At 38.2% G+C, this 25,011-nt stretch overlaps 1 protein-coding gene across 2 annotated transcripts in view; it reads right to left on the minus strand.

The window, feature by feature from the left end:
• Positions 1-25,011, minus strand: part of STK39 (serine/threonine kinase 39) — a 141,653-nt gene that overhangs the window by 70,241 nt on the left and 46,401 nt on the right. For both annotated transcript variants that reach the window (XM_034426776.3, XM_087882009.1), the window contains exons 2-7: positions 19,425-19,537; positions 17,665-17,773; positions 13,378-13,519; positions 12,487-12,542; positions 1,772-1,881; positions 852-953 (exon numbers count right to left, since the gene is read on the minus strand). In XM_034426776.3, the coding sequence (XP_034282667.2) occupies positions 852-953; positions 1,772-1,881; positions 12,487-12,542; positions 13,378-13,519; positions 17,665-17,773; positions 19,425-19,537 (632 nt within the window). The remainder of the gene's footprint in view (positions 1-851; positions 954-1,771; positions 1,882-12,486; positions 12,543-13,377; positions 13,520-17,664; positions 17,774-19,424; positions 19,538-25,011) is intronic.

Consider the following 25,011-nt stretch of genomic DNA (forward strand, 5'->3'; position numbering starts at 1 on the left):
CTCAACAACCAGACCATATTTACAGCCATTGCCAGCATCCCGAGGCCAAATGTTGCAACATTCATACACATACATAAACTAAGCACTCTTGTGCTGACTTGGACCAAAGAACTATAGGTATGTAGTACCCAGAAATACAGGTAGTATTTCTTGACTTATGACCACGACGGAGCCCAAAATTTATGTCGCTAAGTGAGACAGTTGTTAAGTTGGCTTTGTCCCATTTTACCACCTTTCTTGCCACAGTTGTTAAGTGAATCAGTGCAGTTGCCAAATTAGTAACCCTGCTGTTAAGTGAATCTGACTTCCCCATTGACTTTGCTTGTCAAAAGGTCACAAAAAATGATCACATGACCCCGGGACATTGCAATCCTTATGGATATAAACAAGTTGCCAAGTTTCTGAATTTTGATAGGGGATACTGCAATGGCTCTGTGAAGAACGGACATTTTCAGTGCCGTTGTAACTTCAAATGGTCACTAAACATACTGTTTTAAGTTGAAAACTACCTGTACCATCATTTTTAAATCACAAAGGGAGGCAACAACCACACCTGGCTAAAGAAAACCCTGTCTAAAAAGATCACTGGAGATGGAGACAAAAGTAGACAAAAAAAATGGAGAGGTGAGATGGCAGGGAATCAACCTCTTTCAGCCCCTGACAGCTTATATCTGAGAGCATTAATTCTAGTTATTAATAAATTAATAACTAGAATCCTAAGCCATGTCCCAGCTACTACGAGGTCAGCATACACTTCTGATGCAGATCTCACTTGTACAAGCTCTAGACCCAAACTTGAAAAGTTAGTTACGCAACTTTAGATTTCATGCTTATTTTCCAGCTAGGCTTACTTTCATTGGAGGGTATTTGTGGTAAGGTGCTGCTCCTGTGGCTAATTCAATGGCTGTTATTCCAAAGCTCCAGATGTCAGCCTTGAAGTCATAGCCTCTCACCTATCAAAGGGAAATATAAAACAGAAAAGTTAATTTAGCAATGGTATAGTAAATCAGTATATGACATAATAGGGTGGCACGGTGGCGCGACTGTTAAGATGTTGGGCTTGTCTGGCAGCCTCAGTTCAAGACCCAAGTGCCACGTCATGGGGTGAGCTCCTGTCCTCGCCTCAGCTCCTGCCAACCTAAAAGTTCAAAAGCATGCAAATATAAGTAGATAAATAGGTACCACTTCAGTGGAAAGGGAACAGCGCTCCGTGATGTCATGCTGGCCACATGACCACGGAAATGTTTTCAGATAGTGCTGGCTCAATGGTCTTGAAACGGAGATAAACACTGCCCCCTAGAGTCAGCAACAACTAGCGGTGTCAACCCTGAAGCGAACCGGGCTGAGGCCATCTTTGAGGCTTCATGGTTGCCGCAAGGCAGAGGGAAAGAAAGAGAGGGGAAAAAATTGGATAGCTCGGCTTTTGCTGTCAAAATAAAAAGTTTTCTTGTGGGAACCAAGGGCATTCCAACAAGTGGCTGGGAAGAGGAGGAGTGGAGTAACCAGGCAACCAGGTATTGGACAATGTGATTAATGACGGGGGAAGGGGGAACTTTCACTTTTTAATTAGGTGAAAACCGTAGCAACTTTCATATTGGCACCAGTTGTGCCAATATGATATATCCAATAAATTGTTCTTTGAGGAATCTACCTGCCTTGGAGTTCTGCTTTCAGTGGGTGCCTTATTCGGAATGCTGACAAACAGAGTAAAATCCACAGGGACTCCTTTACCTTTTATTTATATCACATAATAAACATCTGGGTCTTATACCTGTTCCATGACTTCAGGAGCCATCCAACACGGAGTGCCAACAAAGGTCTTTCTTACTTTGTTACGGGTTACATCACCTCCTGTGGCTAAAAATGCACTAACTCCAAAGTCTAGGAAGAGAAAACACAGACATTCTTTTAGCATTCAATCAACTCTGATTCTAAATGTGAAGCTCCTATTTAAAAGCATGCAGCTTCAGTATGAGACTCCTATTTACCGTATTTTTTGGAGTATAAGATGGACCTTTTTCCCCCAAGAAAGAGGGTGAAAATCTTGGTACGTCTTATACTCTGAATGTAGCCCCGCCCAACTTCTCAAATGGAGGTTTCAGAGGCTGAAAAAAGCATCAGAAACAAAGCTTCAGAAAAGAAGTCCCCAAACAGAGCTTCAGAGGCTTTTTTTCTGAAGCTCTGTTTCGGAAGCTTTCAGAGGCAGGAAAAAAAGCAAAAAAAAAAAAAAGCAAGGCACAGAGCTCACAACCAAGGAACCTGTTGCTAAAAGTCACCTCTGGGAACAGCTGATTGGGGGTATTCTGGGAGGCCGATCTACCTACTAATCAGCTTTTTTTTTTTATTTTCCTCCCCAAAAATTAAGGTGCGTCTTATACTCCGGTGCATCTTATACGCCGAAAAACACGGTAAATGAAGCAGTTAATTTAATGTTTACTCGATAGCTAAAATGTTATGTAGGTTTTAGAAATGAGACATCTCTCTTCCATCTATGAATCATGTCTGTAAACATTTTTAGTCTCCTTCATAGCACCATAAAATCCATACAGAGACTAAACAAGGAACCTGTTTGTTTCACGCTACCGGTTCAGGTCAACATTCCCCTACACTCAGTTCAGAATGTAAAGATGCTATTATTAGATCCGCATCAAAATTCCAGCAGGGTAGGAGCAAAAAAAAAAAAAAAAAAAAGGGCAGCCTGACATCTATTTCTGCTTCAAATGTCTTATGAAGACATAAGATCAGAGGGAAAATGTGAACAGCCATGCAAAGCTTCGGGGGAAAAGAAACCCGATTAAAGGGTCAAATGTTGCAAGGGAAGTGTAGCAACAGTGTCTGCGCAAATCAAGAAATAGCTACGGATCACATCTTACAATGAGATTCTGGCCTAGATGGAATATGTTATAGTAGCGAACTAGGTGGCTTTAGGAATGGAAGGAAATGAGTCACAGGCAAGAAATGGGAGCAAGAAGTAGATTCCTACTATCAGGCAAAAAATGTCAATGGCAAGACGTTCTTATGACACAGGGAACATATGTGCACACGCTTGTATGCAGGACTCCCTATACCCAGATGTGGGTTTCAGCAGGTTCTGACCAGTTCTGGAGAACTGGTAGCAGAAATTTTGAGTAGTTAGGAGAACCGGTAGTAAAAATTCTGACTGGCCCCTCCCCACATCTATTCTCTGCCTCCCAAGTCCCAGCTGATCGGGAGGAAATGGGGATTTGGCAGTATCCTTCCCCTGCCACGCTCACCAAGCCACGCCCACCAAGCCACACCCACAGAACCGGTAGTAAAAAATTTTGAAACCCACCACTGCCTATACCTATCAATGTGCATGTGTGGAGGAGGGCAGCACCATATTCGAATCATCAGCAGTGACCCCATCCTTATTCTTTTTGTAAACACATCTCGATTCTAAAGGTATGGATTGCTGGTTGCCTATCATTGCTAGAAGATTGTTTAGGAAGACTTGCCTCCCAGAAGAATGTAGACAGCGCTATGCATAGTTCACACACGAATATTGCCACTTCTGAGATCAAGTCATGTGCTTATATAAAAGCAGGCATTCACTAGACGACAAAATACCAAATGCAGTATAAATCAGTTACATGTAGAGATGAACTCCTAATAGGCGCAGTGGTTAAAGTGCAGTACTCAGGCTACTTGTGCTGGTTGCCTGCAATTTGACAGTTCAAATCTCACCAGGCTTAAGGTTGACTCAACCTTCCATCCTTCCGAGGTCAGTAAAATGAGGACCCAGATTGTTGGGGGCAGTATGTTGAGTCTGTAAACCACTTAGAGAGGGCTGTAAAGCACTGTGAAGCGGTATATACATCTAAATGTCACTGCTATTCAGGCTGCAGATGTACAATCAAACTTATTGTTTATTACCTATTATTTCTTTTCACTATACTTTTTGAAAGTGCAGTAAAGGCTATTTCAAGATATGTGGTGCTAATTTGTGCTTCAGATTCACATTATATTCCTCTTTCTGGGATTACCTAATGCTTTGTACCTGACATTACCTCTGAAGTAGGCTGGACCTTTCACTTAGTCCAAACTAGAGGTGAAAGCTTACCAACTGGTAACGATGGGGACAGGATGTTATGACCACAAGATACCATTGTCTTGACTAACTGTGTGGGTTCAAGCCCAAGTCTTGGTGTTTTATTAACCCCTGAATGTTTTGGTGTCCGAGAATGATTTCTTTGGCTATCTTTGGAGATGCAGTCCTTCTCTAATGAAGTGGGACGATGATCTTGCATTTTTGTCCTATTTGTGAACTACTTGAAAACAACAGGCTGGGCTCAACATATTCATCTAACAGGGTTCTTATATTCTTCTTTAAATAATTTAACTAAGTACAGAACATCTGCACCCATCTTGAAATCATAGAGCACTCTTATGTTCAGACAAATTTTTTAAAAAAGCATCCCAAAATACACAATTAAAATTACTTATTTTAAACAGGGTGATAGTTGTAACAAATAGAATTTTACAACTCTTTGCTGTGAGCCAATACATATGAATTATGCATATCAATATGCATTCTGGTCTTAAACTTGCAAGGAAGGAATGAAGTCATTTTTCTTAGCAAGTTTTTTTCCCCCCAAAACCACAGGAACTATTTGAAGCTAGTAATGCTTATATAATATTCAGAAACAATCACTTCTTAATAACTGAACGCGCTACATCAAAGCAAAGAGGGGATTTCTCCTTTCCATTCTATATTAATGTGCAATTTAATTCTCTTTAGTTCCAACACTTTGGACGACACAACAAAAGTCATAAATCTAAGTGCTAGTCTACATTTATTACAGCAATTATTTCTAGGTTGCAATGTTACCATTCATAAGTTAAAATATCACTAGCAATTACACATCCAAAAAAAAAAAAAAAGAAAAGAAAGAAAGAAAAAAAAGAAAAACTCTTTTTCAGTAATAATTTGGAACTATAATGCTAAAGGATAGACTAATTTATACCTAGTCTTTCTCCAACTCTTAGCTGCTGGGTTGACTTCAAAGTACTATTTCAGGTTTTTAACATGAGTACTCAAACAGTATCACCCATTATTGCCAGCATTCTCAGGCTGTCTAATGCCCTTACAATCTGTTACAAGATGTGTCCCTGAAACAATTAAAACTGCTTTCCCATTGCTTTAACCTATTCATTCCTGCCCTCTTAACAGCATTTTAAAGGTTGTGAAAATGTAGCACCCAGCTACAGCCACTAAAAAGTAAACGCACAATCACTCACCTACATTACGAAATGATACAATCCCAACTGTTCATATTTAACAATATTAAACCCATTAGATCATGGGTGTTAAACTCGTGGCGTCACGCTGCCATCATATGACATATCGTGACTTTTTTCCCTTCGCGGAGCTGAGAGGGGCGTGGCATGTGATGCATCTGGCCTGTGGGCTGCATTAAATAGTGATGTAAATTATTTTTTGTGGAAAAAAATCTTCTTTTTTAACAAACAAAGGATAATTAGAAGAGTGACCGTTTTAAAATTTCTGCAAATATTTTCAATATGTGGCAATATTTTTGATTTCACCATTCCCTGAGAGGGTCTTGAGGGATCTCCAGGGATCCTCACACCACAGTTTAAAGAAAAACTGAGCTACAGTGAAAATATGCAAAGATAGAAAGATGAGCGACAATGTTTTCAGGAAACACAACACACTTTCACTGAATGCAGCATCTTTATCAGGGCCTGCTTCTGTTCGGTCACCTCCAATGAAATCTCTCTGTTATACAATCATTTCAACTGTCTAAACTCTTTGTAACTTGGAACAAAACTATAGCGATGTATATACTCACATTCTGTTTTGAAAAGCAAGGCTCTCATTAAATAACACAGTTAAAGGTTTAACGAAAATGATTTGTCAGGAACACACTGAGCATTGGATCCAAGGTAATTTTGAAAGAGAAGAATGAAGATAGCTTAATAGCTCTGTTTATAAATATCTTTCCTTAAACTGTCAATCACAGTTCTGGTGGAAACGTTATCATTACTAATTCAACACTGGTCAAATGGTATTTTTATTTGAGCTTTATTTTCCAATAGAAAATGAATTGCCAGAATTTGCAGTTGTTACAGGATACATGCACAGCATGCTGCAAACCTAAGTAATAAGACACTGTACATGCCTTGATGGGCAAAGCAATAAAAATATTCTCAATATATTAGCAGGGTTTCTTTTGTACTTTTTTCTACCTCCAACCAAAATAATGGTTCTTTTTGGATCTTTATATCATGGCTTGTGTCTAGGCCAGTTTGCTTAGTGATTAAGGTACCAGGCTAGAAACAGGGAGATGGTGAGTTCTAGACCTGACTTAGGCACAAACCAGCTGGATGACCTTGGGCCAGTCCTTCTCTCTCAGCCCTAGGAAGATTGACGATGGCAAACAACTTATGGAAATCCTTGCCAAGAAAACTGCAGGGAGCTGTCCAGGCAGTCATCAGGAGTCAACATTGCCTCAAAGGCTAAATTAGCTCATTGAAGCCAAAGTTTGCATTGTCACCAGCGCCGCCATATTGATTGTCACAAACCATTTTATTTTTATTTAATTACATTGCCTCATGTCCATTCTTTCCAGCAATGTGTATATGCCAGCCAAGCTAACATCCAATGAACTCAAATCCTATTACACATGGTTGTACTATAATCAATCTGTTAATATTGAAGAGGCAGAAAGATTTAATTTGTTCAACTACAACACATTTATTTATTTATTTATTACATTTTTATCTTGCCCATCTCATTGACATAGCAACTCCAGGGAGCTTATAATATAATAAAAATTCTAAAAGATAATATGAGGCAATTAAAATGAGGAGAGTTAAATAGGAAAGCTAGAAACCAAGACGATGGATGACCTGGGGATGGGGATCTTCTCTCCCCCAATGTAACATTTCCCTGTCAGGGCCCCAGCCCAGTCAGAAGAGCCAGTTTTTTTAGTCTCCTCCAGAAGGCCAGCAATGTGGAGGCATATCTCATTTCCAGTGGGAAAATATTCCAGAAGGCGGGAGTCACAGCAGACTGGACCCTGCCAGCCGAAAGCCTTTTAGTAGGCCTCTTCCACTGGAACAAGAGGGGCAGGCTAGTCCCATTGGGAGAGTCAACACCTCAGAAACCCATGCCATAAAGCAGAGTTCCCCAACCTTTCCAGCTTTGTGGACCAGCTGGGTGGTGGTGGTTCAATGCAAGAGGTGGGAAAGCACATGTGGTTCAATGCGAGAGGCGGGAAAGTGCTGCTCACACAAATGGAGCATGGGCACCCATGTTTGCTTGCTGCTCAGTCAAGTGGGGATGCGATCCTCACCTGACTCTTTTACGACCCAGTTCTGAAGGGCTTGAGGCCTAATAGTGGGCTGTGGCCCAGGGACCCCTGCTGCAAAGGGATTCAAAGGTAATGACCAACACCTTGAATTGAACCCTACAATGTGCTATTGCTGAGCACATTGTAAGCCGCCCTGAGTCTTCGGAGAAGGGCAGCATATAAATCAAATTAAAAAAAAAACAAACCCAGAAGCAAACTTGCTACTAGTTTATCTCACATAACAGTGATATCATATATATATACCACTCAAGGGTCTACAGAATTGTCTGTGCCACTACATTCTGTATAGTTGTAGCTTCCAAATATTCTTCAAGAGTAGCCCTAAATAAAACACATTGCAGCAATCCAACCAAGAGATGGCCAGAGCATGACTGACTGCACAAAGGGCCTCGTGAGCCAGAAAAGGGCACAACAGGTGCACACCACGAAGTTACACAAAGGCCCCCTTAGCTATGACCGCTACAACCGCTCTTTTGAGACTAGGAGAACCTGCGGATTGTACACAGAATGTGTCTGCGTGTCTCCAACATTAAATAAAGCCATCCTTTTGGAAACTATCCAGATTTCTACTTCACCTGAACCTTGCCATAGTTACCAACTTCACAAAAAGCCAAAATGTTAAATGAACTTTATGGTTCAGTGCCTAGGTTGACTGAAATATTAAAAATATGGTTTCCAGTTTCCTCTGAAATGGGAAATTAAGATTAATTAAAAGCTTTCCCTTACAAGTCAGAAATGCAGACAAAATCCTCATATTCATATTACAGTTGAAACAAAAGTATTTACAGTACAAACTAAGAGAATGAATGAAAATACTATAAGCATTTGAGGTCAGTCAACTCTGTGAGGAAAAATAAAGACGATAGAACCATTTTAGCTTATTTTTTTTAAAAAAGGAATCACTCCTTGATTACGGCAGCATACAAATATGAGAAATAAATACAACTTTGGTTTGGTACATATTAAGCTGCCATGTGTTTGTACTGTTTTGCTTTAACAAATTGTGAGTGTTTACCCATTATGGTTTATCATTATTTCTTAATCATAACAGGCCACTGTGGCTTGTTTAACCAAGAATCCTGAACTGAATTGTGACAAAATGTTATGGTGAACTAGGCAGCCATCAAGCTGATGGCATAGGTCAACAACTACAAGCTTCAGGTCATTAAGATTGTAATTAGTGTCTTAGTATCAGGCAAATTCTGTGATGGTTTCAAGTCAGGAATTGCAATGCTGGTACACTGACTTTTATTGTTCCAGAATTAAAACTCAGCAACTTGCCAAAGTCTTTAATACTTTATCGCTTTTATAAAGCAACGTTAGGCTATGCATTCTATGCATTGCATTATTTAAACAAACCACAGAATTAAGACTATTGAAATTTAAATTCTTTGCCAAGGTGCCAAGTCTGTACCTTCTTTTTTGCTAAGAAAAAAGGGTTTCATAGACTTTGAGATACTGTGACTCTTTAAAATACTCAAATGAATTTGTGTGACATCTTCATGTGTTAAACTATTGCCTTCACTGGCTGAAATAAACAGACCACTCACTTTCAATAATTGATTTCTAGTCTATACACCAAATAAAACAATGAGATCCATAGAGCTTTATAAAATAAAATAAAAATATTTCATGGGAAACAAGTCAAAAGAAACCCAGTAAAATGAGTAGGATTCACATCATAATACAGAAGATTCTCAAAGTGAATATAACAATAAAACCAGAAACTTTTCTTTTGGGTTAAATGGAAAAAGACTTGGGGAAGAAATGTGGAACTTTGATGTTATACAGTGTATGTTGACAGCAGCAAGATTATTTTATGCACAAAAATGAAAGGACACTTTGATTCTCACAATGGATGAATGGTTGTAACAGTTGATGGAGATAGCAGAGATGGCTAAATTGACTGCTCTGATTAAAGAAAAAGCACAATTACTTTTGTTTCTGCTTGGAAACCGCTTCTGGACTTTATGCTTGAGGTGGAAAAAAATGACTTTGATTTTGGGTTTTCCCAATTAGATAGGTTTGTTGTTATAGAAATGGCTAGTTCATACTATGAAGGTAAAAAGGTAAAGATGAAGGGAAAAAGTTGAGTATTTTACTGCACCAAAGAGTGTTGGAAGTCAATGTCTTGTCTTTCTTTTCCCCCCTTTCCCTACACTTTTTCCTCTCTTCTCCCTCCCCTCTTTTCCTACTATTTTCTTTCGTATTTTTGTATTTTACGTTATAAACTAATTTTAAAAAAAGAAATCCTGTATAATTTAAAAACACATTTTAAGGTAAGCAGATTATATATTATATTGCATTGTATCGTGTTGTGTTGTGTTGTATTATATTATGCAATTTATGTTGCATAAGCTTAAAATTGGGGTTTTGTTTTTGAAGACAGTCATTTTCATTCATGGAATTTCCTGGCCTTAAATTAACTTCCCTTAAAACATTGCTGAGTGCAGCATGTACCATTGCTTTAAGCTGCTTTATTTTTCTCTCTCCTAGCATAGATGCACTTTGTGATTTGCAGCTCTCATCCGTTCTCCCTTCTCCGCTGTTGCATTTCCCTCTGCAGAATGAATGTCAGATCTAATTAAGTGGTAAGGCTCTTGTGCTTTTTATATGATTTTTTTTTTAATGCCTCCAAGTCAGTGTTGACTCCTTGAGACTGCCTGGACTAGTCCCTGAAGTTTTCTTAGCAAGATTTTCAGAAGTGATTTATCACTGTCTTCGTCTTCCTGCAGTTGATTAACTGAGCCAAGTAACTTATCCAACTTTGTGCCTAAGGTGGGACTAGAACTCCCAGCCTCTCAGTTTCCAAACTGATACCTTAACCACTACCACAAACCGGCTCTTCCTTGTGCATGATTACTCTGCCAAAAAATACATGTGGGTTCCATCCAGGGCTCTGGAACCTCATGTTGTTTTGCATTCGGCATATATCAAAAGAGGTAAGCCTGCTCAGAAACCAGGACGAGAAAGGCACAATTCTTAATCTGTTGTCCCGCAACCCGTAAGTGAAGAAATGGAATTCTAGAACACAGATCAGCAGCCACATACAGTGTTTCCTCGAAAATAAGACCCTGCCTTTTATTTTTTTGAACCCTGAAATAAGTGCTTGGCCTTATTGCCATGCACTCAAAAGCCTGATTGGGCTTATTATCAAGGAATGTCTTATTTTGGGGGAAACAGGGTAATTCAGAATAGCCCTTCTTCAAGTAATTTATCAAAGGAGAAAAAGTTGAACTGCCCACAGGGTGGATTTAATTTAAATCATGATTTAAATCACTAGTAAAAAGGCTTGATTATATTAGTTATATTATAACTCAATATAAATTGTAATTTTTAAAGAGCGACTGTCCTGCAGCAGCTCCTCCTCTGACCCACTGCTGACTCGCCAACAGTCCCAGTGTTGCAGAATATACAGCCTCATGCTACATAACTAAGCTCCATTCCATGCTGAATAAACTAAATTATTAATGTATCTTAAATAGAAAACTATCTTTAGATAGATTTTTACTACAAAAGCATTTTATTAAAATAAATATGATAAAAATAAAAAAAAATCAGATTTAAATAAAAAAAAATCTGTTTAAATTTTTTTTAAAAAATTCATCGATTTTTATCCACCCTGAGTGCCAATGCTTTCCCTATGAACCAGATGATTTTCCATGTCATCAAAGCCATGTTGGAAATGACACACAATGCTGACTCACTGCCAGAAAAATCAAAGTCGCTGACAAAACAGATTCTTCCTCCTCTTCTACACAGCATACACAACTTCCAATCTGCTCCAGCACCGTAAGTGGGGAAGTATACCGGAAATAAGGTGGAATCCTATTGTCTGAGATTGAGCCCATAGTATGGTAGGTTTTGCACGTCAAAAACCAGACACAGTTTTTTCCCCTCGTGGTGCCATCACTTTGCTGAAAACCTAATTCCCTCAGCACTATCTTATGTCTAGTATATTTACCCATGTAGTATGGCTATATTACTATTATCCTTCTCATCTTTTCTACTATCTTCTCTGATTGGTCTTGTTATTATGATTATGGGCGTGGCCAACTTTTTTACTTTTTTTTTTTACTTTTAAAAGCATTTTTTCTACAACCTTAAGAGGTTGTAGAAAAAAATGCTTTTAAAAGCCTCTGACGATCCCAGCTGAGCCGCGCGATCATCAGAGGCTTTTTTTTTTTTTTTTAACTTTTAAAAGCATTTTTTCAGCCGAAGAGGTTGCAGGAAAAAATGCTTTTAAAAGTAAAAAAAAAAAAAAAAAAAAAAACCGCCTCTGATGATCATGCGGCTCAGCTGGGCATGGGGGGGCATGCCACTTGCCCCCTTCGCTATCGGATCAAGCGATCCGGTCCAAACCGGGAGCATTTCACCCCTGCTTGGTGGGTGTGGCATGGCTTGGTGGGCTCGGCAGGGGAAGGATACTGTAAAATCTCCATTCCCTCCCCACCTCAGGGGAATAATACTGTAAAATCTCCATTCCCTCCCCAATCCAGGGGAAGGTTACTGCAAAATCCCCATTTCCTCCTGATCAGCTGGGACTTGAGAGGCAGAGAATAGATGGGGGCAAGGCCAGCCAGAATGTTTACTACCGGTTCTCCGAACTATTCAAAATTTCTGCTACCAGTTCTCCAGAACTGGTCAGAACCTGCTGAAATCTACCTCTGCAACATAGCATGCTGAAGCCCCCCTAATAAATATGGGGCTGGAGGTGAAATATCAACTGAAGTCTTGGCAGCTCACACTATTGGCTGCCAATCTACTTTGATTTTGTACTAGCTGTCCTCTAGAAATTTCTGACTTGCCAGGTGAGAAAAATAAAAGCTATAGTTCAAAATTATGGAGCACAACAGACTGGGAACAACTGTGTTGTTTCTTGAAAAGCTGACTGATACATTCCATTAAGAAAAAAAATCTCCTCAGGAAAACTGAATGCTTAGCCTATAGTTGATTATCAAACACCCTTAAACTTAACCAATTCTAACCATTTAAAACATTAATGAGATCTCTTGGAATATCTCAAATTTCCCATCACACATTTTTAAAATTTAACAATAATGGAATATCTCTTGGAATATCTCAAATTTCCCATCACACATTTTTAAATTTTAACAATAATGATGATTACCTGCTATCTGTACAGAGCCATCCTCACCCAGAAGAATATTACCAGCTTTTAAATCTCTAGAAAAAGGAATAAACAAAAAAAGCATTTAAATTCAGATGTGATGCGAGAGGAGGAGGAGGAGGAAGAAGAGGGAGGGGAGGCTTGCTGTGGAACAATACCACTGAATGGAATTAAAAACTTTCTGGTTGTACAATCTCAGATAATTTCATTTTAAAGATGACAAACTGAGGGGAAAATATGTTCTTACAACTTACAAAAAAGCTCATCATTTCGTTCTTATGCAAACCGGAAAATCTCTGTTGCGCTTCAGACCACGCCGCTTATCTCATGGAAAACTACTCTATTATATTCACCCAGGAAATCAAGGGTTGCAGCTGGCTTTGTATCGATCAATTAATTAATCAATCAATCCCCATTTGCTACTGTGCATGAGGGAAAGAAATGGAGTAAAAATAATTGTCAAGACAAGAAACTTCCACCCTTTGCAGTTTCAAAGAGAAAGCAGCAATTTTTCTGCCATCTCCTCATCAAAACAATAGATCAAAAAGAGATTAGGTTTGATCATCCCCTTTGAAAGGCTAATAATAATTGCTAACATGGGTGAGATGATTTTGCGAATGGAGAAAGCATTATCAACTAAATGGTTAATTTAAGATTAGGATTTCATATCTCCTCATGTTGTGTTGCACAACTATAGTATAGAAGAATTTATGGGATGTGTCCCCTCCCAATCAAGGTCAGATCAGAGCCCTTTGGCTTATCAGACCCTAGCCTTCTAGCCTTGAATTTACTGGTTGATTTAATCAATTTATATAGCCATCCCAAGTTAATAGAATTAATAATGAAACTTTGCATTCTCGACTCACACACAATGAAGCAACATGCTAGTACCTGTGGATTTGTCCATTTCTGTGTAGATAATCTAAGCCTTCCAAAACTTCCTTCAGAATTGTGGCTATTATTGATTCCTCAAGCACACCACTCTTGTGCTCTCCTCTGCTCACCACATATTTTATTATATCCAGCATTGAGCCTAGAGAGAACGAGAGAGAGAAAGAGAGAAATTACAAAAGAAAATTAGAACACCAATCTCTTCATCCTGTATTCCAAGATCCATTATACATATTTAAGTTGCTCTAGATTTCAACCTAAATTTTCTGAGACCGAAAGAACAAATCTAGAAACCAGAGGTCTCCAAACTTGGCAACTTTAAGACTTGTGGATTTCCAATTCCCAGACTGGTTGAGGAATTCTGGGAGTTGGAAGTCTACAAGTCTTAAAGTTGCACACATTTAAAATACACGGACACATCAACAAGACTGAGTACATGGAAAGCATAGAGAACTGGATCATAAAATCATAGGTTCAAAATGTGCAACAAAATTATAGGAAGTATAAGAAACCTGTAATTAAATTGACTAATTGCTTCAGCAGCCCACTGCTGCTGAACAACTTCCATGTGAGTTTTTTTAGAGGTAACTGCATTTAAGAATATCTGACAGGAAACATAACTGTCAGGTCACAAGCAACATGTACATTTTCCTCACCCAAAAACTTGAAAGAAATTAGAATCAATAGGAAGAGGCCATGTAGACTACCAAATCTAATCCTCTGCTTAGTACAGAAATTTAAATTAAATTATTCTTGGTAGTTGATTGCCCAGGATCCACGTGAACATATTCAATGAAAGTGGGAGCACCATAAAGTTTGTTCTAACATTTTGTCAGAATTTGCCTTCCTGCAACTTGTTCTGCTTTTGGAGAGGATTTTTTTTTAAAAAAAAAAACACCTTTTTTTACATGACATCCCTTCAGGTACTTGAAAAATGTTATCACATCCTCATTTTTTTCTTCTCAAGTTAAGCATCCCACTGCCAGTGTCTCTTCTCATAAGATTTAGTTGCATTTCTGATGATCATTTTTCTTGTGCTTTTTCGCATGTATTTTATTTCCCTCAATGATTATGAATTGGAAGCTACTGATGCAGCTTAATATGGCAAATGCCTTTTTGTAGCTACATCACATTGCTGACTCATATTCAGCTTGCAATGAACCACATTCCAACTTTTTTTTCACTTTTACTATTACCAAGCTAGCATCTCCCGTAACAGGGCATTTGTTATCTATTTCCTAAGTGGAGATCTTACTATTCATAATCTTTATATTTCACTCTATTATTTGTCAGCCTTTTTATCAATTGAATTTCATTTCTATGATTTTAACCTACCAAAGTTGCTTTGAATTTCACATTAATTAACCCCTAGTTTTGAATCATCTGCAACTCTGAGAAGCGATCAATAAAAAAAAAATGCTGAAGCATACCAGACTCGGGACAGTCATGAGTCAGATTCAGCAGTCTCAAGCAAAACTGATACACCTTGGCTCTCGGGTTCTTCTCACTTTCCACCAATTTCTGCACTATGACTTGGCTTGTGTTTCCATCACCATCTCACCACCCCCTCTAGCCAGCCCCAGCCTCTGGATTCTAGAAGACAGAGAAGTTTCAACAACTCTCCCTCAAAATTGTCTTCTCTTTTCTTTCTCAGGAAGTTGTCATGGGTTGTGCATGCATGCACATATGACACTCTGGGTGTCAACCCTGAAGCTGGCCTGACTGAGGCCATTTTGAGACTTCAGTGCTAAACACACTGGAGAAGAGGGATGGGGGGTGGGGAGAATACAGATAGTTGGGGTGTTGTAGTCAAAACAAAATACTTTCTCTTGGGAACCAAGGACATTCCTGCAGGTGCTCGGAAGGAGGGGACTGGAGTCACCTAGCAACTGGACAGTATCCTGTTTGGACCATGTGACTGGTTGTTTTGAGAAAGTGACAAACGTTTACTTTGAATTAGGTGAAAACTGCAGGAATAATCAAGTCAGTTTTCACCAGCCTGTGCCAATGTGACATATCCAATAAACCTATTCTTTGAGGAAATTGCTTGCCTCAGAGTTTTGTTTGCTATGGGTATGTTACTTGGAACCCTGACACTAGGGCTTTCCTCCCTGTAGAATCAGCTGACCTGCATCAGTTTTCCTCTTTTTCCACAGGTGGGTCACATAGGTAGGTAGGTCAAACTATGATTCAACCAACGTCAAAATCCTTTGCTCCCCAGAAGAAGCATTTTCCATGAATGCTGGGCCAAATCATGGTCAAGCAGTATAGCTATCTGGCCACAGTCCCAGCTGGCACACTTCCATAGTTCTTTCCAACCTCTAATCTTGATGACTAGAAGCATTCCTACTTCTAGCCCGCCTACCTACCCCACACACATAAATTATCTCAGCTTCCACCTGTAGATCATCATCAGTAGCAACTTGTGCACTACTGAAGTATCCACCCCATGTCTCTCTTGATCACCAAAAGTTAGCCATTCATAGTCATGGCAACTATCCTCTTAGTAAGGATAACCTCTTCTCTGTTCAATTCAACTATTGTTGAATCTGGCATTTTGGCCCAGGGACATGAGGATTCACAGAGTTATTGTGGGTTCCAGCTTGGGATGAAATTTATATTTTAAAACATCTCCCACTTTCCTACAGCAAAAGTATCACCGTCAATAAACCTCTCAAGTGTTGAATTTTATATCCTGCATTTATCTATTGAGGACACTATCTTCTCCCATTCTTAGTATTCAAGAGTTTTGTGCTTCCTTAGTTATTTAGACCCAAGTGAAGTTCATGATGAAATAATGAAATAATCCTTTACTGCAGGGGTTCCCAACCGGGGGTGCGAGACAATATTCCAGGGGGTGCAAAAACTTGGATTTAGAAGATTCAAAATTATAGTGTATATGTATAATTATATGCATATAATTGTTTATTTTTTAAAGGGGTGCGAGAATATATCAGAAGCATTCTAAGGGAGTGGGTATAGAAAAGGTTGGGAACCCCTGCTCTACTGGATCAACATTATCTCTGCTCTATGTGCCTTTTTGCAGTTTTACTTCCACCTCAAAAGCAGCAGAGTTTTCCTCCTTGGGAACTTTCTACCTTGCAAGCAGCGTGTTTTTCCTGAAACTTTTGCTGCCCCATCTGCATTGTCCAGTAGTCTCCATCTTGTCTACCAGCCAGCATGTCCTTGGTCAATTCTTGACCCTCTTTTGGGACTTTTCTCTGGGGTCAACATCCTGATCTGTGTCTTCCTCTGCAAGGCCTGCCTTCTGTGTTATTTTGCCTCAATTTAGGAGTATGTATCTTCTCTACTGCCTTAGCTGGACCCTAATGCTCCCCTTTCTCTACTAATTTACTCAAGAGGAGGAATGTGGCCAACCTCCTGCCTTCTCTTCAGAATATTATCTGCAAAACTTGACACTGTTGAAATTGCCAAAATACAGAGTGTTGTTCACAGCTGACAAAAGGGCTGACAAAAAGCATTTTCCTTATTATTATTTTTAAATTAAGCCCTAGAATGTGTCACAAGTAATTTCTTCAGAAATTTTCACACCTACAAAATGTTCCTCTGGCCAGAAAGCTGGGATGAAAAAAAATCAATTAAAATCCTCAGGTTTATCTGCCACCAATTAAAGATCAATTCAGGTAGTCCTCATTTAATCACCACAAATGAGAGTGGCAACTCCATCACTGTGGATTTAAGTGAAACATCATGTAAGCGTGCCAGACGCTCCTAGGTCTGGAGGTGACTGATGAGGAAGAGAAGGAACAGCTGGGTCCAATATCTGACACGCGGATGCACAGAAGGCAGAGGAAAGCAGTGGAAATCTGTGGGTCTATCCTTGGAAAGGAAAAGCCCCCGCTGCTAGCGAAGCCCCACCCTAGCTCTGGGAATAAAAGGCAGGGGGCAGAGATGAATAGATGTGGCAGACAACTACTCATCTCCTGGCCGGCCGGACTTGTTAGCCTGTGGTGAGAGAGAAACTTTTTTGCAGGGGCTGCTGGCGCTCCTAATAAAGGAATCATTGATTTAAATACAAAGGGTTTGTCGTGTTTGGGGAGCTGGGTCAGAACAACACTCAGCTGACTTTGTGCCCAAGGCGGAACTAGAACTCACGGTCTCCTAGTTTCTAGCCTGATGCCTATTACCAAACTGGCTCTCCTACAGATATTAACTAGTTGTAAATAAAATGACCCATCTAACGCTTTATTTGAAAAACACTGATTGATTAGAAAAGATCATTCCAACACAGGACTGCATTTTCATATTTTCAGTATGACGACTCACCTCCACTTAGTAGTTTCATAACCAACCAAAGCTCATCCTTGACGACAAAAGATGTATAATACGTAACTACATTAGGATGGCTGCATTGACTCATGGCTTGGATTTCTTTCTGTTAAGAAGGCAAAATATGACATAGTAGTCTTGCAAGGAAAAATGTAAGGTTATCGTAGCTATTTGCCGTCAGGAAATAAATACAGTGGATGAGATTAGGAAATGTATGTTCATCATTTAAGAACACTGTGCTTGGAAATTTCAGAGAAAAATAATGCAACTAAAATGAATGTCTCTCAAAGGAAAGCCCTTCTGAGATGCTGAGTTGCAATTTCCATCATCTCTGGCAGTTTGATGAGTTAATTACAATTCCAATTTATTTTTTAAGAAAAATGCAGCTTTTTTTTCTGCTCAAGTCAAATAAAACGTTTTGATCATCCAAAATATGATTTGTTAATAATGCTTGAGTCACTTTAATATACCAACAAATTCTAAATATTTCAGAAATTATATTTGTTATATCTAAATAATAACACACTAGAATGAATAGATAGATAGATAGATAGACAGACAGACAGACAGACAGACAGACAGACAGACAGACAGACAGACAGACAGATATGAGGAGTCCTTGGTGTTTTGAGCTTGGTTGTTTCCTTGCAGATGTTTCATTACCCAAACTAGGTGCTAATCTAGCACTGATGATGCTATCTAGTTTGGGTAATGAAACTTCTGCAAGAAAACAACCAAGCTCCACGCACCAAGGACCCCTCATTTCAACCTTGAACTACAAATATTCTCTCTTATTGGTATATTATAGATAAAAATACAATTTGGAACATCTGCATTTTTAAATATCACAATGATTTTCTTCTTGCCTTAATGGACTATTTCATCTCTTTGTTTAGTAAGATTAAAATTTCTTTGACATTGTATTTATCCAATGCAAAATAAGAAAAAATATCATTAGGATAAACGCAGCAGTAATGGCTTGAGTGATGATTTTGTAAGTCATATTTCATTCAACCAAAGTCCCTTCATCTTTAAGATCAATGTGTGAACATAAGCTTTCAACACAGCACAGCCTGGTGTGTCCTTGTAAGATCTTCCCACAGTTCTGAAGCAGATTTTTACAAATGTCTCTTCTGAACACAAAAGAGAAAACCCAGTGTGATGCAAGTGATATTAAATGAATCACTGCAGTGTTAATAATAGAGTTGTTAAGTGAATCTGACTTCCCCGCTGACGTTGCTTGTCAGAAGGTCCCAAACACTAATCACATGTCCCCAGGACACTGCAACTGTCATAAATATGAGTCAGTTGCCAAGTGTTTGAATTTTGATCATGTGACCTTGGGGATGTTGCAATAGTGGTTAAGTGTGAAAAAACAATGATCATTTTTTTCCAGGGCCGTTCTAACTTCAAATGATCCACTAAGTGAACTGTTGTAATTTGAGGACTACCTGTATAAGTTACTATCTTCAGCAGTGTTGTAACTTTGAACAGTTGCTAAATGAATGATCATAAATTGAAGCCTACCTGTACCATAGCTACAATAAAATGTAGATATAATCGACCATAAAAATCCACATTGCTTATTCACAGCAGTTTACTATAATTAATGTTCCCAGTTCAGGTAGAACAATCATATGCAAGTACTGTTTATAATATACTGAAGAACTCTTAAAAGGTTGATCAATCAGTTTGTTTATTGTTCGTTCGTTCATTCATTCATTCATTCATTCATTCATTATGCTCATTCTACCTACAAGCAATTCATCCATACTGGTCTGGCATTTTTCCAAGTTGATTCTTTTTATTGCTACGCGTTCCTGCCTGGGTTTGCAGAGCGCTGCTTGGACTACGGCGGTAGCACCACTGCCTGAAAGAGAAAAAAGAAAAAATGGATTAAGTTTTGCACAGCTATTTCCAACCTGTCTTCTTTAAAAGAACAACCTGGGGCTTCTCAGGAGCACATCTCTACTAAGACCAGCCTAAGAAAGAGTTTATCAGTCACCCTTCACACTGTACTCCAAATCATACCTACAAGGAACATTGTTATTTATGTATGTGCCCAATGGGCTCTTGCCCCATTCCAAAGAATTAAATGCAACTCCAGGTTTTCCCCAAAACATTAATGCAAATTAAAGAGAAAGCAAAAAATGTTGAATACTGTACCTAGGAAACCATTTTATTAATTATATTGACTTACTGAATTAAACAGAAACAACCCCAAATTTAGCTTTTAACATACCTCCGATAAACCCTAACCCTAACTTGTTGAACAACAACCCAAGGCATTGCCATGTAGGCCAAGGCAGCTTCCAAATTCAAGAGTATATGTCCTTTCTAAGTTGTATAGTAACTGACTCCTTGAGGGCCATTTCTGATTGCACACTAAGTTCCCGGTTATTTTGGAATATTATGGTCAACTTCTGCCATGCACCTTCCTTATTAGACCAGACTGCTTCTGAAGAATTTCTTTATTGCTATAAATGGTTATGCTATCTGAAACATCATTTATTTCTCAATATTATTTAACACATATTTATAAACTGCAGAAATACTGTAGGCTGTGATCTCCCTGTGGAGGTCAAGATATGCACTTGTGGAGAATTCATAAAATAGGAGCATTAAGGCTATAAGAGGTATGGCATAGGTATTTTGTTAGTCACTGGGTGTGTGTGTGTGTGTGTGTGTGCAAAAATTAGGGCAGTATATTTCCCCAGCATGATTTTGATTTTGAAAGCCTCAAAAAAAGAAATCAGGGATGTGAGAAGCAGCACACAGCCATGAGATGACCAGGTCTGACAAAGAACAAAGGTGAAGCTTAATACTACTCAATATGGATGATTTACCTGCTTTGGACTTTGGAATAATTTAAAACATATGAAAAGATTTCACTGCAAACACTAGAATTGTGTGTAACTATGTTTTACTGAAAGCTTGGCTGTTATTTTTAATGCATTTGTGTATGCCTACAGTACTTCTATTTGGAATAGGTATAGTCGTATTTCTTTCCAAGCATTATTTCCAAGGATAGTTGCCACCCAAAATAATGAAAACATTAAATGGGAAGCAGCCATGTTGAAAATCAGAGCAGTTTACATCATTGTGGTTATTTACAAGGATGGTTCTGGGCTGGACAGACAACCTTAGGAAATAAAAATGGCAAAACACTGCAGTATATTTGGAAAACGTCCACCCACATAGAAATAAAGGATAAAGGCAAGATGTAGTAGATGCCATTCTTAGGGGCTGAAAGGAAGCAACCATACAGATTAGATTACAGATTAACAGAATTAGAAGGGACCTTGTAGGTCATCTAATGGCAGTCCAATCTCTTGTAGGACTGACAAATGGCAGTCCAATCTCTTCTTGAAAGCCTCCAGTGATGGAAGTTCCCATAACTTCCAAAGGCAAGCTGTTCTGTTGGTTTATTGTTCTCACTGTCAGAAAATTTCTCCTTATTTCTGGGTTGAATCTCTCCTTGATCAGTTTCCATCCATTATCCCTTGTCTGGCCTTCAGGTGCCTTGGAAAATAGCGTGGTCCCTTCCTCTCTGTGGCAGCCCCTCAAATATTGGAACACTGCTATCATGTCATGTCTCCCCTGGTCCTTCCCCTTCACTAATAACCTAAATTATTAGCTTCTGATAACTTGTTTTTGTTTTGTGATTAACAATGCCTATCATGATGACCATTTTATAAAAGCATGTGCAATGTGCTTCAACATTTCAAAAATGCCTAGCAGCCGCCCCCCCAAAGGTTATCTACCCGTGTTTGTATATTTCCAAAACAGGCAGTCAAACAACAGAGATAGAAAACGATTTTTTGCAAGTAAGCTAGTAATATAATGGCTCATTCATCCTTAGAATTTGAAATATTCTAAGAAATTTGACCTCATTATTGTTCCCACCCACTGAGAAGAAAAATGGATTTATGGTAGAACACTGAAAGGATATGGAAGAATAATTCAGTCCAATCATTTCATATTCAAAAGGTTTCATTATTAAACATTTATTCCTTTTGTCGTTTGCTATACTTTACTGGAAAATTGAATTAGCCTAAGCAAGAGGACTCTTTTTTTTTTTTTTTTTTACTTTATCTGATTTCTGTCCCTGACAGAACTGCTCAGTGAATAAAGGAGACCTTGTAGGAAAATAACTTTAGATTTGAAGTCCATTTGAGGTCATAGTTAAGCTAATGGTTCTTTTGTTTATCTGAAGGGCTGGTGAGAACATGGGTTCCTGGAAAGTTGCAAGTACTTTCAAGGAGAAAATAGAGCAACTGTGGATTGATATTTTCCCCAAATTCAGGAAAAAATATCAAGAAGCCATAATTTGCAGAACACTCTCTCCAATAAAGCTTGTCTTAGAAACCAACACTCCATATAGCAAATTGCGTAGTGTAAAAGCACACAGAAATATTTTGAAAGCACCTGACCATCTCATCTCTAGTTCTGATGAACCCATGCTTTAAAATGACAAACAACACTTAGCATTCCTACACAAAAAACAATTCCATGAACAGAAACACTTGTGTGAAATGCTACAACTGATCTTCTCAGACAATGGCTTCTGCTCTGCTTATCCATCTTGGAAGTCCTAAACACAACATGCACATAAAAAGCCTTTTGTTAACAAGCTTTACAATGAAAACTCAGTTGTGTGCTTGGAGCAAAACAATGGGGCCCTCTTGGTTCCAATCAATCAACAGAACTGACATAACCTCATGACTGGAAACTATTGTCCGTGTTTTAATTGATGTTTGCTAATTTAGAAATAGGATGTTCTGTATGCAATATGCATCCTGCCATGGTTCAAAGACAAAGATTGAAGCTTATAATATCTACTCAATTAAGATTGCTAATAAACATACGCTAAGCCAATATCTCAACATGGGGACAAGTGCTTTGACACACTAATTAATTGTACCATTTTTCTCCCCAATAATTACTTTTAAAAAATTAAATGAAAACAGATGACGGTACTTGGAAACACTCGTTGCTGCTCTCCTTCCATGGATTTATGAAGTATAAAATAATTACCAACCAATTTTGTGTATTATTTTTTTTATGCATTTATACATTTTTTTAATCTGTTGTGTTTTTCAAGATGGATGATTTTAATGTTTTCAATGTTTTAATGTTGTTAGCCCTCCCAGAGTCATTGGATACAAGATGGGTGTCAAATAAATTTCATAAATACGTAAGTAAGTAAATAAGCAAATAAATAAATACAATTGATATTATTTGTCTGATACAGGGCACTCAAGAAGGGTAATAACAAAAATAGAATATAAACATTCAAAATTGTATATAGCACTTAACATTACTATTAAAACTAACTTGCATTGCAAAACGTGGTTGAAGGATGTTTTGATTCCTTTCCTGAAACTAGAAACGGTAACTGAATCCAATATATATGTATATATTATTTGAAGACAACATGGCAACTATTAGATCCCAATCCTAATCTTTTCCTGGTAGAAGACCTACTGGTAAAATCCTAGACAAGAAGTGGGACACTTCAGCATAAATGGATTAAGAACACATTTCAGATGAAAGTTGTCAAGAAGTTCAAGCAAGACTCACAAGGAAAACTGGTCCATCCTAGCATGTGGACATGAAAAATATCAGAACCTGAACTATAATATCAGAACAATCTTGCTGCAATTTTTTTTCATTATAGAACGAACATAGAAGCTGAGTACATAGTTTGATGCAAACTCAAGACAATTATGTCTTCTTCAACAAATCTAAATTAAGGCTAGTTTGATGCATTGCATGATATGTAAAAAGGCCCAAAACAAAGAAAAATTGTTTCAAAGCTATGTGTCCAATCCTTAATGAAAGTGTACCATCCAAATTAAATTAGCTTGGTATTGGTTAGGCCATAAACTTCTAGAATCAACTTTGAATAAATTGATGATAATGCATATTATAATGAGCTAATCTGTGATGGTACTTGTATTTGAGACTTTCTTCCCTAAGATTTCTTCTTCCACTCTATGGTATTTCACTCCCACTTATACATAAGTCTTTGGTTTTATTGTTGATTAATTTGACTCTGTTCTTGCTTTTTGTCGCTTTTTTTAGTCTGGCATTTTGTGTTTTAATTATGGATTGCTATTTTTATGTAAATTTTCACATTGTGTAGGTACTCTCAGCTACATGCATTTTTAAGTAAATACATGTTTAAAATAGCAATGGAGAAATAACTGTTCAAACAAAATAAAATGCTAATGTTTGATTCAACAGTTTGAATCACAGCACATTTAGAAAATTGTACATATGTGACTATTTGATCAAGAAATGGGCAACTGGATCAGGAGTCCAAATAGATCTTAAAATTAATTGTTTTATATTGAGAACTCCAGTATTCCCATCTAGCTATTCCCCCAGCATTCACTAAAACAAAGAAAAAAAGATACTCAGGATTCAAATTGTTAACAAGGTATATGTCTTGTTGCAAAGGAAAAAGCAAGCTAGAAAGCATTATTGTGCCAACATTTATCACAAACATTTTTCTGTCCTTTTATAAGGGGATTCTGGCTTTCTATTTACCTGGGCAACTTTAGAAGAGCAATCAAGCTTATTTGCTAATATATAACAGCAATAATCATTTAGAAGAATTTAAAACTAAAATTCTAAAAACAGGGCATTATGTTCTTAAAGCCAAACTGGATGTTAGGAGACGAATTTTTGAATTTGTTTGGAAATACAGTAAAGGAAAGGGTACTTGGTGAGAAGCTAAAAATCAAATATCTCTTGCGAAAAATAACAATAGGTCTTTTTGTTTATTTATTCATTTGTATCCCATCTTTATTATTTTTTACAACTAACTCAAGCTGACAAACATATTTAACACATCTTCCTCCTCCTATTTTCCCCACATCAACAACCCTGTGAGGTGGGGAGTTGAAGAGCAAGAGGGAATTTGGAGCCTACGGAAAGTTAGCATATTCTAGTTTATGTTTGTTAAATGCTATACCCTGTATTTGCTCTGGGAAGTCCGGGGTGGGGGGAAGGGGGGTTGGAGGGAGAAGGGGGATGAGGGATGGAGGGGCGGGTGGAGGAGGGAAGGGGGGGAGGGATGGGGAAAAAAATCGTTGTAATACTTGATAAAACTTTTTTAATAAAAAGAAAAAATAAAGAACAAATAAAGAACAAACAACCCTGTGAGGTGGGTTGGGCTGAGAGAGTGTGACTGGCCATCACCCAGCTGGCTTTCAAAGCTAAGGCAGGATGTGAATTTGCAGTCTTCCGCTTTTTAGCCTGGCGCCTTAATCACTTGACTAGACCAAACTGGCTCTTTAATAATACTAATTAATAAAATTATTACATTATTAAACT

The sequence above is a fragment of the Pantherophis guttatus genome, chromosome 1 (assembly GCF_059756535.1).
Source record: "Pantherophis guttatus breed Tessera chromosome 1, ASM5975653v1, whole genome shotgun sequence".
Classification (NCBI taxonomy): Eukaryota; Metazoa; Chordata; class Lepidosauria; order Squamata; family Colubridae; genus Pantherophis; species Pantherophis guttatus.